This window comes from Lygodium microphyllum, chromosome 30 (assembly GCF_053477565.2).
Source record: "Lygodium microphyllum isolate KBCC chromosome 30, Lygodium_microphyllum_v1.1.10, whole genome shotgun sequence".
In the NCBI taxonomy this organism is placed as follows: domain Eukaryota; kingdom Viridiplantae; phylum Streptophyta; class Polypodiopsida; order Schizaeales; family Lygodiaceae; genus Lygodium; species Lygodium microphyllum.
In genome coordinates this window covers 36,623,414-36,637,489 of record NC_141164.1, presented here as the reverse complement: position 1 = coordinate 36,637,489, position 14,076 = coordinate 36,623,414, and the positions used below count along the sequence as shown (strand labels likewise).

Genomic DNA, 14,076 nt, shown 5'->3' with positions numbered 1-14,076 from the left:
AGCTTGCACATGTGAATATACACCATGTAATCATTTTTATGACATGCATCCCATTAGAAGATGAATGAGCACAATAATGTTGTGCTTTAGGTCATCTTCATGCCCATTCCTTAGTTCTCAAAGCATCATGCCCGTAGAACCTTCTACATAATCTGTCTCCACTGAGAGACTTATGCAGCACTCAGTCATAGCTGCAAGCTGTCCTTTCTTATTGCTTTACAGCTCGTCTTAATCTTAATTATTCAAATATCTCGCAAATTTCAGTGTGCATCTGTTATTAATTAAAGAAGATTATATTGGATGGCTAACCTACCATACTATTTTCAACTGACTCATTTCCATGCATCCCATTTTATCAAATTATCTGTATTGGGAGGCCCTTCAATAACAACGAGGTTTTAAAAATGGGCATCCCAAATGCCATTTAAGGCCTGTAACTCTCGAGCTGATAAACTAACTTGCATTAATCAAGACGATGAAGTAAATACTGCACTTGGACCTTCTTGGTGAGTGGCATGACCCATTGACCATACAAATTGGCAACTAGAGCAGGCTCAATCTTGAAGTGGGGAGAGGTAGTGGCATCAATGTCAATTTCTTGGCCATATGTTCTTGCCTTCTGTTCCACACGCTTTTGCACCTTCTGTTCTACTTGTTCAAAGGTTATGATTTGCATTAGAGCATCCGCATCCTGTCAGACACTTGTTCAAGTCAATATCTTGCTTAAAAAGTAGAAATCATAACACAAAGTATGTGATTTGAGCCTGGATTCTCTTAAATGAAAGTGCACTGGGAGAATGCCAATCTTTTACACAAAAAATTGCTAATTAAGCATATATTACCCATATCTGCTTAGTGATCTAAAAGAGAAGTGCACACCTGTGTACGTATGGCTTTCTCAAACAGCTCTGGTGATTCTCGAAATTTCGCCTCAGCAACAAACTTACCATAGTGAATCCTCTTTGATAAGGCCTGCAAAATGTTTTTCTTGAGCTTGTTATTAAATATGTACTATCCTTGCATATACTGTGACTCAAAAGGAACTGGATAAGCTGCCCTCTAGTATCTTGCATGCTTTATGCCATTGCTACAATTTCAGAGCTTGAAGATGGCACCACATTTGAAAACAGACTAGAGGAGTCAAGGACACAATCAAATTGGAACAAACTAAAAATGCACTTTTCCAGATCAAAATGAAAGGTCAACAAGCCCCTCTTATGGGATCCCCAACATCATGATTTGAATTTCAGGTTTTTGGATATTGAAACAACAAATATATATTGGCAACATTCACTAAAGTGGAAAACGTAAAAACACCTCTGATCATTAAAAATGTGTGATTCTGGCATCAATTTGCCTGGAATTAAAAATCGATGTAGATATCTAGGGGAAAATTTCTCTAATAAAAAAGACCCTGCAGTTTGAAAACTAGCCACTGGGAGAGTTGATCGCATGTAAGAAATTGGACTAATTCCATGTAGAACCATAATGGCTTGTACTGGATACAAGTTGAGTTTTGAATGCAATTATTACTTTCTGGGTTGCAGATGCAGCCTATAACATGCAATAGATTTTTTGAATCTAAGGAAAGTCACCTTGCTCTTCAGAAAATTCCCAAGTGTCTAATCTAGAGCTTCATGTGAATTCAGACTCCCTACTTAGGGTGGTAAGGACCCACCCAAATCACAGAAAGTTATTCCAAGAGTTCCTACATAGAAGGTACTAAAATATAATTACCAACTAGAAACCAATATCATATAATGGAAAGACTCCTCTAAAGCTCTCCAGCTTCAAGCCTCCATCAACCAAGTCCTACTCTTCACACAGACACCTTAATTTTCAAACTCCTCCAAGAATTTCCAGCTTCAAGTATCAATGTCCACCGATCTTCATATAGAAGGCATTTCAGTTTCCTTTGATTGTCCCTCAAGTCATATGCAAGCCATCCAAGTCAAAACTATGGCAATAGGAGTCTGAACACATTAAAATGGTGCCTAGTTTTAAAATTGCCAGATCAGGTTTCCTTCGAGAAAACTAACCTCACCCAATGAGGATAGAAAGAGAAAGGAGAGCCCAATATATGTTGCATATGCTTTTCAGACGTGCTGCCTGTATTCCTTCTATCATGCGGTCGTTTGGGAAAAGAATAAAGCAGGTGTGGCTTTATTCCTTGCATCAAACCGCCAATTAAGGAATGAATGCCATCGTACCGTATAGGTGCCTTCCTAGTCTCATGTACATGAGCTAAAGAGCAATGCCGATGCATGCTTCATGTGCCACCTTATTCTTGGGGATAAAGCTGGGCACGCAAGGCATCCTTTTCCAATGGCATGCGGTCCAGTGAGCCATATAGGTGCCTTCCTAGTCTCATGTACATGAACTAAAGAGCTGTTGGGAATAAAGGCCTCGTGCCTTTTAAATGTGCTCAGGTGTGAACACACCTTTAGCACTTGTACTTACACATGTATATCTATCTAAAAACGTAAAGGTACACACTCGTCATTGTACCTAAAAACGTGCTCACTCTCAACTCTGCTCTCTCTCACTCTCTCTATCTCTCACTGCGCGTAACGACAGTCTATTTCGATCTCCGTGCCTAACCGGTCCCTACAAACTGGTATCAGAGCAGGCAAGAGACAGCCAAGGTGTTGCAAGAGTCCGACGAGTAGCAGATGACAGTCGACAGGTGCAGGGGAGTCGCAAGCAGGCTCGTGTGCAAGAGAGGCAGTCGACAAGAGCAAAGGACAATCGACTGGGTCACGCTGACGACCAGCGGCGCTGACGGACAGGAGCCACATGACTGACGACCAGCGGGGCATTGACCAGCGTGACGATGACCAGCGGTGAGCTAGCCACTGTCTGCATCACACGCGACTGACGAGCGCCTGTTTCTGCATGACAGGATTGCAATAACTTGTTAACCACGGGACCCACATGGCGCGAATGGGCAGTGTCAGCCCTGACGGGTCAACGGACCCGTCATCCAACTTTTTTTCTCCTTCAAAAAATCTTTTGAAATTCCCCTCCCTCTAACCGGCGTTCGTGTGCATAAGCACAAAACTCAGATTTGTGCCAGAAATTTGGGGCTTCTCCAGACCGAGTACTGTTCATGCAAAATTGAGGCATTTGCGTCATAAAATGCAGACATTGTGCACATTTGAATTAGGAATTTCGCCACAATTATTGAAATTTTACTCATCTGAGTGAAATTTCTCAACATTGGACCCATTAAATTTAAGGCTTTTCCAGATTTGGGAATTTGATGCAGGGCAAGCAAATTTGTCTCAGAAATTGCAGGAATTTGTGACACTTTGTTCTCGACATTTGGGGCTTTCCATGTACATGCACAAATAGGGCTGAAATTAACCCAATTTCTCGACATTGAGGCACATTGGACCCTGTGCACTTTGGGGCTTTTGCAGTTTGGGCAAAATTTGTGCAACATTTGATCATTTTATGTACACAATGTTGAATTCCACACAATTTGGACATCAACACTTTGTAAAATTTTGGGGTTTTGCTGAAATTGCTCTATTTTGGCAAAATTGGACTGTTCTATGCATGACAGAGAAAATGCAGGTGTGGTTGATGTTTTGAGCACAAAATTTTGGGGCTTTTGACCGTTCGTGTCAAATATTATGCCCGTGGGTACATGTATAACAGAAATTGCAGCTGAAGTTTTGGGATTTCTCATGTAATGTGATGCATATGCCCTTAGAACAGCTGTAATTAGTTGGATAATGTTATAGCACATGGTTTGGTGCTTCTGAAAATTTATTTACAGATCTGAAATCTGCGCTTCTACATGGTCATTTATTGCTGATTGATACTTATTTGTACCTTGGTCACTCGGGTGACAGTCTTGGGCCTGCATTTGCTGGTTTCTTGGTCACATTTGGGCTGAATATCATGGCTGGCAGCAATGACAGCAGTAATCTGATGCACATAAAGAAGCTTGAAGGCGCGCACAGCAGTTTGGCAAAAGCAATGCTACAATATCCTGTTACAAAAGAAGCAGGCAAAGCCGATCAAAACCAAAGGAGCAAAGCCCGCAAACATGGAACAGGACGATTGGGATGAGTTAAATGAGCTTGCACGCTCAACCATAGAGCTATCAATTTCTGATGCCTTGCTGTTCAACATTGAAGGTTTAGATTTTGCATATGCTATATGGACTAGACTGGAAGAACTGTATGCACAAAAGAGTGCTGCAAGCAAAGTGTATTGGCTGAAAAAGCTTATGGATTTGCGTATAAAAGAGGGTACAGCAATGTCTACTCACTTCAGTGAGTTTTAACTCCATTTTCAGCCAGGTGGTTGCCTTGAAGTTCATGATTGATGAGGAATTTAAGGCTACATTCCTGCTTTGCACTCTACCAGAGAGTTAGGATACATTTAGGACTACTATGAGCAATTCTAATGTAATACTTTTGTATGCCGATATAGAGAGTGCTCTACTTATGGAAGAGATGAATCGGCAGAACAATGCATCCAGTAAGTCTTCCAGAGCTTTGTATACTAGGGGCAGATCACAGCAAAAGGGCAAATATGATGGCAAGGGATGCAGTAAGTCACGTGGCAAAGATGTTGAATGCCATCATTGTGGCAAGAAGAGTCACTTTAAACGTGACTACTACAAATGGAAGAAAGAGAAAGGAAAAGGTAAGAAGACAAATGATAGCAAAGAAGAGAAGGACAGTCAACCTAAGAAGAGCAGTGTAAAAATTGAAGAGGTGAAAGTAGTCACTCAATGACAGTGATAATGAGAGTGACGTACTCTTTGTCTCTTCACACTTTGGTGCACATGCTTTACTTGCAGATACAGATGATGACATGCATACCTGGATTCTCAATTCAGGTGCTTTCTTTCATGTCACCCCTCATCGTGAGTAGTTCTCCGCCTATACAAGGAGTCAACATGGTGTTGTCTATCTTGGAGACAATTATACATGTGAGATTGCAGATATTGACAGTGTGCAATTACAGTTTCAGCATGGCTCTGTCTTTACAATTCAACATATACGGCATGTATCTCAACTCAAGAAGAGCTTGATTAGCACAGGGCAGCTAGATGATGATGGTTCTCATACCACCCTTGGTGATGGAAAATGAAAGATCTGTAAGGGATCTAGGGTTACTGCCAGAGGTTGCAAGAGTGATACTTTGTATCCACTTCATGTATCTAGTGTGCGTGACCATGTTGTTGCCGTGACCGCGCAGCCAAGCGTTTCTTTGTGGCATGGCCGGTTGGGACACACAAGTCAAACAAGAATGAAAGTGCTTTCTCGTTTGGGTTACTTGCCTTGTCTTCGTTATGCTGATTTTGAGCATTGTGATCATTGTATTTATGAAGAACATGCACAGACGTCTCATAAAAAGTCTCTTTCTTTGAAATCTTCTCCTCTAGAGTTAGTACATTCCGATGAATGTCAAATGCCAGGATTATCTTTAGGGGAAAATAAATATTTTGTCACCTTTGTCAATGATACTACACGGAAAATATGGGTTTACCCTATTCGTAGCAAGGATGAAGTGCTTAACAAGTTTAAAAAATTATTGGCATTGGCTGAAAATCAAAGAGATAAGACACTTAAGTGTCTTTGCTCTAATAATGGTGGGAAATATGTGTCCAAGGCCTTTCAGGCATTTTGAGACAGCAAAGGGATAAAGAGGGAGCTCACTGCCCCTCATAATCCGCCCCAAAATGGAGTTGCAGAGCGTATGAATCGGACCATGCAGGATAAGGTCCATACGATGCTGTCTCATGCTGCATTACCCCATGGTTTTTTAGCAGAGGCTATTATGACAAGCGTTTACTTGATTAATCGGTCACCAAACAAGTCTTTTGGGGGCGGGGGGGAGTTCCCCTAGAAGCGTGGTTGGACAAGCCACCTTCATATGCTCATCTGAAAGTGTTTGGCTGCAAGGCTTTTGTGCACATTCGTAAAGAAAAACACACCAAACTTGAGCCAAAGTCCTGTAAATGCATTTTCCTAGGATATGGTGACAAGGGTAAAATGGAGTATAAATTGTGGGATCCTGAGAAAAGGAAAGTAATACGCAGCAATGACGTTATCTTCCAAGAAGATCACATGCACAAACAGCCCGAAAAGACTAAGGAGATCCGTAGGGTTGTATTTTGGGAAGAAATACCTTTTGGACAGCAAAATGTGCCCGCTATACAGCAGCAAATACATGCTGTAAATGAACCTGTAAATGCAAGAAATGATGCTGAAAATGATCAGCCAGCTATTGCCCATGAAAATGATCCATTACATATGCAGGAACAGCCAGGACAACAAGCTGTTAATGCTGATTTGCAAGCTGAAAGACCAGGACAGCATGCTGAAAATGGAAATTTGCAGGAACAACCAACAAACAATGACCATTGGGTTAGGAGATCGTCTAGGGCCTTCATGCCAGCTTTGACATGAAGGATCTTGGTGATGCAAATCACATTCTTGGCATGTGAATACTCAGAGATAGATCAAAAGGCTTACTCTATCTATCTCAGCAAACGTATATCTCCAAAGTTTTGCAGCATTTCAATATGGAGGAGGGGAAAACAATTGGGATTCCATTGCCTCCATATGTGACACTTAGTGCAGAGGACAGCCCTACATCTAATGATGAGAAGGCTGAAATGGCCAAGATACCATATGCTTCAGCTGTTGGCAATTTGATGTATGCTATGGTTGCTACACGTCCTAACATTGCCTTTGCAGTGGGAGTGGTTAGCAGACACATGGCAACCCCTGGCAAGAAGCATTGGGATGCAATGAAAGGTATTATGAGATACCTCAAAGACACAAAGGAGTTGTGCGTCTACTTTGGAAAGCAGAAGGCATCTGTTGTTTGCTTTACGGATGCAGACTATGCTGGTCATGCGGACTGCAAGAAGTCCACTTCTGGGTATGTGTTTACTTTCACAGGAGGACAAGTCTCTTGGATCTCCAAGCTACAAAAGTGTGTTGCATTGTCTACTACAAAGGCAAAGTATGTGGCTACCACTGACGCATGCAAGGAGGCTTTATGGCTTTCACGTCTGGTAGAAGAGCTTGGCATCTCAGAGTTACCTGTTCTCCATTGTGATAGTCAAAGTGCTATCATGCTAGCACGGAATCCTGTCTTTTATGCAAAGACAAAGCACATACAGGTGAAGTACCACTTCATTAGAGATGTACTTGACAGCAAGAGCATTGAGCTTGTCAAAGTGCATACGGATAATAGCCCTACAGACCTTCTCACGAAGGGTCTTCCAGCAGAGCAATTTGCTCATTGCCGATAGATGATGGGAGTTGGATAGATATATGTATTTCAACTTTGTACATACCTAGACTTAGCTGATTCTTTTCTCCTTTTAAGGCACATTGCCTTTAGATGGGAGGTTGTTGGGAATAAAGGCCTCGTGCCTTTTAAATGTGCTCGGATGTGAACACACTCTTTAGCACTTGTACTTACACATATATATCTATCTAAAAACCTAAAGGTACACACTCGTCATTGTACCTAAAAACATGCTCACTCTCAACTCTGCTCTCTCTCACTCTCTTTGTCTCTCACTGCACGTAACAACAATCTATCTCGATCTCCGTGCCTAACCAGTCCCTACAAGAGCGACGCCGATGCATGCTTGATGTGCCGCCTTATTCTTGGGGATAAAGCTAGGCATGCAAAGCACCCTTTTCCGATGGCATGCAGTCCAATGATAATGAGCAGCAACAGCAGCAGGATAACACACATGACACCATAACAATATATATACACATAAGAGTGATCATCCAAACACCACATATATACCTCACAAGTTGCGTTGCTCTGATCTCTGGTGGTAGCTCTCTCATTCATCGCGGCGGGTGCTATCGTCATTAATAGATTCAAATTAAGCATGGGTGTAAGTAGTCCCTAGGTCGCCAGCATTATTTCTCCTTTTTGCTATTGTACGATTCCAATCATCAAAATCTAAGTGAGGCACACCATGCATGCAGGGTGGCATATTCTCACAATCCTCCCAGGATATTAGCGATGGACCTGCCAAGCAGAATCATTGTCAAGGGTGTGTTCTAAACATAACTCTAACGAATTCAGGGTTCAGCTTGAGCCTTTCCAATAAGCTTCCTGGCTGTTGCTTCTCAATCCCACCATTTTGAGTGATGATTTTCTTCTGTTTCCTTTCTTTTCTATTTTGCCCTTAACTCTCAGCGTTTGGGTAATCGTCTTGACATATTCCTAGGACATATAATATTGCAATAAAAAAGCAAGTCCAGACAATGTCAACACTATCAGATATTGAAGATTCAAAGGTTCAGAGTATGGATACTGAAGGTGGAATTCTCAATTACTGCATCTGTCCACATATACCTTCATATGTGATTAAGCGAAGGTGTTCGGAATTTTTTCTACCTGCACAACATTGGGTTTTCTGTTGCAATCAGGAAAAAGCCCTTATAAATCTGGATTTCTCACTGGAAATGGTAAGTCAAAACATGCTTTTCTGAACATCCTCAGAAATTCACAATCATAGACTGAAAAGAGGGAGCTGTGTTGAATTGTGAATCCATCAGAAATTGTTCTCCTTCAATTCCATATCATCACAGCCTATGCATGATTGCAGATTCATATATCCCTCAAGTAAATGTCTTTTCATTGCCCATCCAGAACCAAGCATTGCAAGTTCTAATGAGTCATAACCTTCGGATCATATGCTCTCTGAGTCCCTGTCCATAGTTCAAACGTAGCACAACTATGGATGTGTGTTCATCCATATGGGGCAATCCATACACAAAGTTCATTCAGTTTAAATTGTGCTGCACTTCTGAAGAATGAGTTCCAAAAACTGCAAGATCTAGCACTTGAGACATACATTAGGTGTTTCTTTGTTCCATCCAACTCATGTTGATAGCATCATCAATAGCTGAGGCATGAAGTTTCTCCCAAAGTCTTTTCCACTTCATGTTTGGTGAATATTAAAGAGCTTTGAAGAACCTCCTGAGACAAAGATTAGCTTTATATTGTCTAGCATGGCACACTTGCTACACAAGTTGCAATCATATGACAAGTTATTTTTTCTTATTGCTTATGCTGGGAATAAAGGCCCATCGTGCCTTTTATATGTGCATGGGTGTGAACACACCCTTAGCACATTTGTACTTTCATATATATCTATCTAAAACCTAAAGAGGTACACCCGTCATTGTACCGAACATCAAGTGTCCTGCTCACTCTCACTCTCTACTCTTGCTCACGTTTTGCTCTCTACTTGACAATCTCATCACCGGACATTGCATCACCATTGCGTATCGCTCACTTCAAACTGGTATCAAAGCAGGCAATGAGTGCACGCTTCTCGAGACGAAGCAGGTTGCAAGCTGCAAGAGACATAGTTGAGGCGACCAGCATGGTCAGGCCACACGCTGCAAGAAACAGTCGAAGGCTAGTAGGCAGGTCGTGAGGTCGTGGGCTGCAGAAGGTGGGCTGTTCGAGAGAGCGGGCTGTTGGAGAGTAGGCAACAGGTGACAGTTGCTGCAGGTCGACAGGGCAACAGCCATGACGGCTAGTCGACACGCGACAGTTTGATGGGTCCTTCGACAAGCGATTGGACGACGGCCGGCAAGTGACAGTCGACAAGCAATTGGACGGGCACGTGGCGACCTACGTGACTGGAGCATGCGACAAGTCGTGATGGCAGGTCAACGGACCTCGTCACGTCACCCTTCAAAGGACCACAAATTCGGTTTTTTTTTTTTAATTCTCCTTGAATTTTTCCTTGGCCTAACGGCCGTTCGTGTGTGTAAGCACAGTTCAGGATTTTGGGCAAATTTGTGCCAGAAATTTGGGGATTTGTCCAGATTTGATGTGAGCAAGACACAACAATCATATTTGTCTCAAAAATTGCAAGGATTTGTGACATTTTGCCTCCGACATTTGGGGCTTTTCATGTACATGCAAGAATTGAGCTGAAATTTACCCAATTTCTCGACATTGATGCACATTGGACCCGTGCAATTTGGGGCTTTTGCTGTTTGGGCAAAATTTGTGCACCATTTGGTCATTTTATGTACATGCGGGTTTAATTCCATGCAATTTGGACACCTAGCACTTGGAAAATTTTGGGGGTTTTGCTGAAATTGCTCTATTTTGGCAAAATTGGCCTATTCTATACATGTCAAAGACAGTGCAAATGTATGGTTGATGCTTTGAGCACAAAAATTTTGGGCCTTTGGATAGTGCGTGTCAAATTTTGTGCCCGTGTGTGCATATATAACAGAAATTGCAGCTAAAATTTGGGACTTCTCATATAATGTGATGTATTTGTCCTTGGAACAGCTATAATCAGTTGTGGAGTGCTATAGCACAAGGTTTAGTGCTTCTGAAAATTTATTTGCAGATCTGAGATTTCTACATTGTGGTTATTTATTGTTGGTTGGTACTTGTTTGTACCTTGGTCACTTGTGTGACAGTTTGGGTTGCATTTGCTGAATTTTTTGGTCACATTTAGACTGAAAATCATGGCTAGCAACAGTGACAGCAGTCATCTCATGCACATTAAGAAGCTTAAAGGAGCACATAACTTTGCAGTCCTGTTGCAGAAGAAGCAGGCAAAACCGATTAAGACCAAAGGGGCAAAGCCCGCAGATGTGGAACACGAAGACTGGGATGAGTTAAATGAGCTTGCACGCTCAACCATCGAGCTATCGATTTTTTATGCCTTGCTGTTCAACATTGAAGGTTTGGGTTTTGCATATGCTATTTGGACTCGACTGGAAGAACTATATGCCCAGAAGAGTACCGCAAGCAAAGTTTATTGGCTGAAAAAACTTATGGATTTGCATATGAAAGAGGGTATAGCAATGTCTACTCATTTGAGTGAGTTTAACTCCATTTTCAGCCCGCTGGTTGCCTTGAAATTCATGATTGATGAAGAATTTAAGGCTATGTTCTTGCTTTGCACTCAGCCAGAGAGTCGGAATACATTCAGGACTGCTATGAGTAATTCTAATGCGATCCTTTTGTATGCTAATGGAGAGAGTGCTCTACTCATGAAAGAAATGAATCAGCAAAACAATGCATCCAGTAAGTCTTCCACTGCTTTGCATACTAGGGGCAAATCACAACAGAAAGGCAAATCTGATAGCAAGGGACGCAATAAATCACGTGGTAAGGATATTGAATGCCATCATTGTGGCAAGAAGGGTCACTTTAAACCTGACTACTGCAAATGGAAAAAATAGAAAGGAAAGAGCAAGAAAACAGATGATAGCAAGGAAGAGAAGAAAAAGAGTCAGCCTAAGAAGAGCAGTGTTAAAATTGAAGAGGTGAATGTAGTCGCTCATGACAGCAACAGTGGGAATGACGTACTCTTTGTCTCTTCGCACTTAGGTACATATGCTTTACTTGCAAATACGGATGATGACATACATACTTGGATTCTAGATTCAAGTGCTTTCTTTCATGTCACCCCTCATCGTGAGTGGTTTTCTAACTATACAGGGGGTCGACATGGTGTTGTCCATCTTGGGGACAACTATGCATGTGACATTGCAGGCATTGGCAGTGTGCAGTTGCAATTTCAGCATGGTTTTGTCTTCACATTTCAGCATGTATGGCATATACCATAGCTCAAGAAAAGCTTGATTAGCACAAGGCAGCTAGATGACGATGGATTTCATACCACCTTTGGTGATGGAAAATGGAAGATCTGTAAGGGATCTAGAGTAATTACCAGAGGTTGTAAAAGTGCTCTCCATGTATCTAGTGTGTGCGACCATGTTATTGCCGTGACCAAGCAGCCAAGTGTTTCTTTGTGGCATGGCCGATGGGACACATGAGTCAAACTGGAATGAAAGTGCTTTCTCGTTTGGGTTACTTGCCTTGTCTTCGTTATGCTGATTTTAAGCATTGTGATCATAGTGTTTATGGGAAAGCATGCACAAACATCTCATAAGAAGTCTCTTTCGCTAAAATCTTCTCCTCTAGAGTTAGTACATTTCGATGTATGTCAAATGCCAAGGTTATCTTTAGGGGCTTTGTCAACCTTGTCGATGATGCTACACAGAAGGTATGGGTTTACCCTATTCATAGCAAGGACGAAGTGCTTGACAAGTTTAAAAAATTTTTGGTATTGGTTGAGAATCAGACTGATAAGACACTTAAGTGTCTTCGCTCTGACAATGGTGGGGAATATGTGTCCAAGGCCTTTCACGCATTTTGTGATAACAAAGGGATAAAGAGGAAGCTCACTGCCCCTCATAATCCACCCCAAAATGGAGTTGCAGAGCGTATGAATCAGACCATGCACGATAAGGTCCGTACGATGCTGTCTCATGCTGCATTACCTCGTGGTTTTTGGACAGAGGCTGTTATAACAGCCGTACACTTGATTAATCGGTCACCAAACAAGTCTTTTGGGAGGGGAGGGGAGTTCCCCAAGAAGCATGGTCGGGCAAGCCACCTTCGTATGCACACTTCGAAGTGTTTGGCTGCGAGGCTTTTATGCACATTCGTAAATAAGAACGCAACAAACTTGAGCCAAAGTCCTGTAAATGTATTTTCCTAGGAAATGGTGATGAAGGTGAAATGGAGTATAGATTATGGGATCCTGAGAAAAGAAAGATAGTACGCAGCAATGATGTTATCTTCCAAGAAGATCGCATGCACAAACAGCCCGAAAGAACAGAGGAAGTCAGTAGGGTTGTATTCCGAGAAGAAATACCTTTTGGACAACAAAATGTGTCTGCTGTACAGCAACAAATACCTACTGTAAATGAACCTGCAAATGCAGAAAATAATGCTAGAAATGATCAACCATCCATTGCCCATAATGATAGAGTCACTGGATGTGCAAGAACAGCCAGGACAGCAAGCTGTTAATGCTGATTTGCAGGCTGAAATGCCAGGACAGCATGCTGAAAATGGAAATTTGTAGACTCAACAGCCAGCAAACAATGATCATTGGTTTAGAAGATGATCTAGGGCCACTAGACAACCTGATAGATTCGTTCCTGTTGCAAACAATGTGGTTGATTATGTCATGTTGATAGACTGTGGTGAACCATCTTGCTTCAAGGAAGCAATGGACAGACAGGACAGCAAGAAATGGTATAAAGCCATGTTGTCAGAGATGGAATCTCTTGAGAAAAATGGCACTTGGGACTTGAAAAACCCTTCCATGCAAATGGGTCTACAAGATAAAGGTCACTTCTGGTTCCTCGCCAAAGTACAAAGCAAGATTGGTTGCGAAGGGATACAAGAAGGAACATGGAGTTGACTTTGATGAGATCTTCTCTTCTGTAGTCAAGATGACTACATTAAGAACCATTTTGGGCTTGGTTGTAGCTGAAGATATGGAGCTCATACAGATGGATGTAAAGACTGCATTCTTACATGGTGATCTGCATGAAGACATATATATGCAGCAGCTTGAAGGGTTTGTGCCAAAAGGGAAAGAGAAGATGATATGTAAAATCAAAAGGAGTTTGTATGGGCTGAAACAAGCACCAAGAGAATGGTATTATAAGTTTGATACATTTATGCAGTCTCAAGGTTTTCATAGAAGTCAAGTGGATCACTACTTATACATCAAGAAGGCAGCCTGATTATCTTGGTTCTATATATTGATGACATACTGATTGCTGGCAAGGATACTCATGCCTTGGACTCACTAAAGCAAAGCCTTAATGGCAACTTTGACATGAAGGATCTTGGTGATACAAATCACATTCTTGACATGCGAATACTCAGAGAAAGATCAAAAGGCTTACTCTATCTATCTCAGCAGGAGTATATCTCCAAGGTTTTGCAATGTTTCAATATGGAGGAGAGGAAAACAATTGGGGTTCCATTGCTTCCATACGTGAAACTCGGTGCAAAGGACAGCCCTACATCTGATGATGAGAAGGCTGAAATGGCCAAGATACCATATGCTTCAGCTATTGGCAGTTTGATGTATGCTATGGTCGCTACATGTCCTAACATTGTCTTTGCAATGGGAATGATTAGTAGATACATGGCAAACCCTAGTAAAAAAGCATTGTGAAGCAATGAAAGGTATTATAAGATACCTCAAAGGCACAAAGG

At 41.8% G+C, this 14,076-nt stretch overlaps 1 protein-coding gene across 1 annotated transcript in view; it reads right to left on the bottom strand.

Annotated features, from left to right (window-relative positions):
* Positions 1 to 204: 204 nt before the first annotated feature.
* Positions 205 to 14,076, bottom strand: part of LOC148009732 (chorismate mutase 1, chloroplastic-like) — a 32,820-nt gene continuing 18,948 nt past the window's right edge. The window contains exons 5-6 of the mRNA XM_087673430.1: positions 880 to 972; positions 205 to 691 (exon numbers count right to left, since the gene is read on the bottom strand). Coding sequence (XP_087529556.1) covers positions 464 to 691; positions 880 to 972 — 321 coding nt within the window. The 3' untranslated portion in view covers positions 205 to 463. The remainder of the gene's footprint in view (positions 692 to 879; positions 973 to 14,076) is intronic.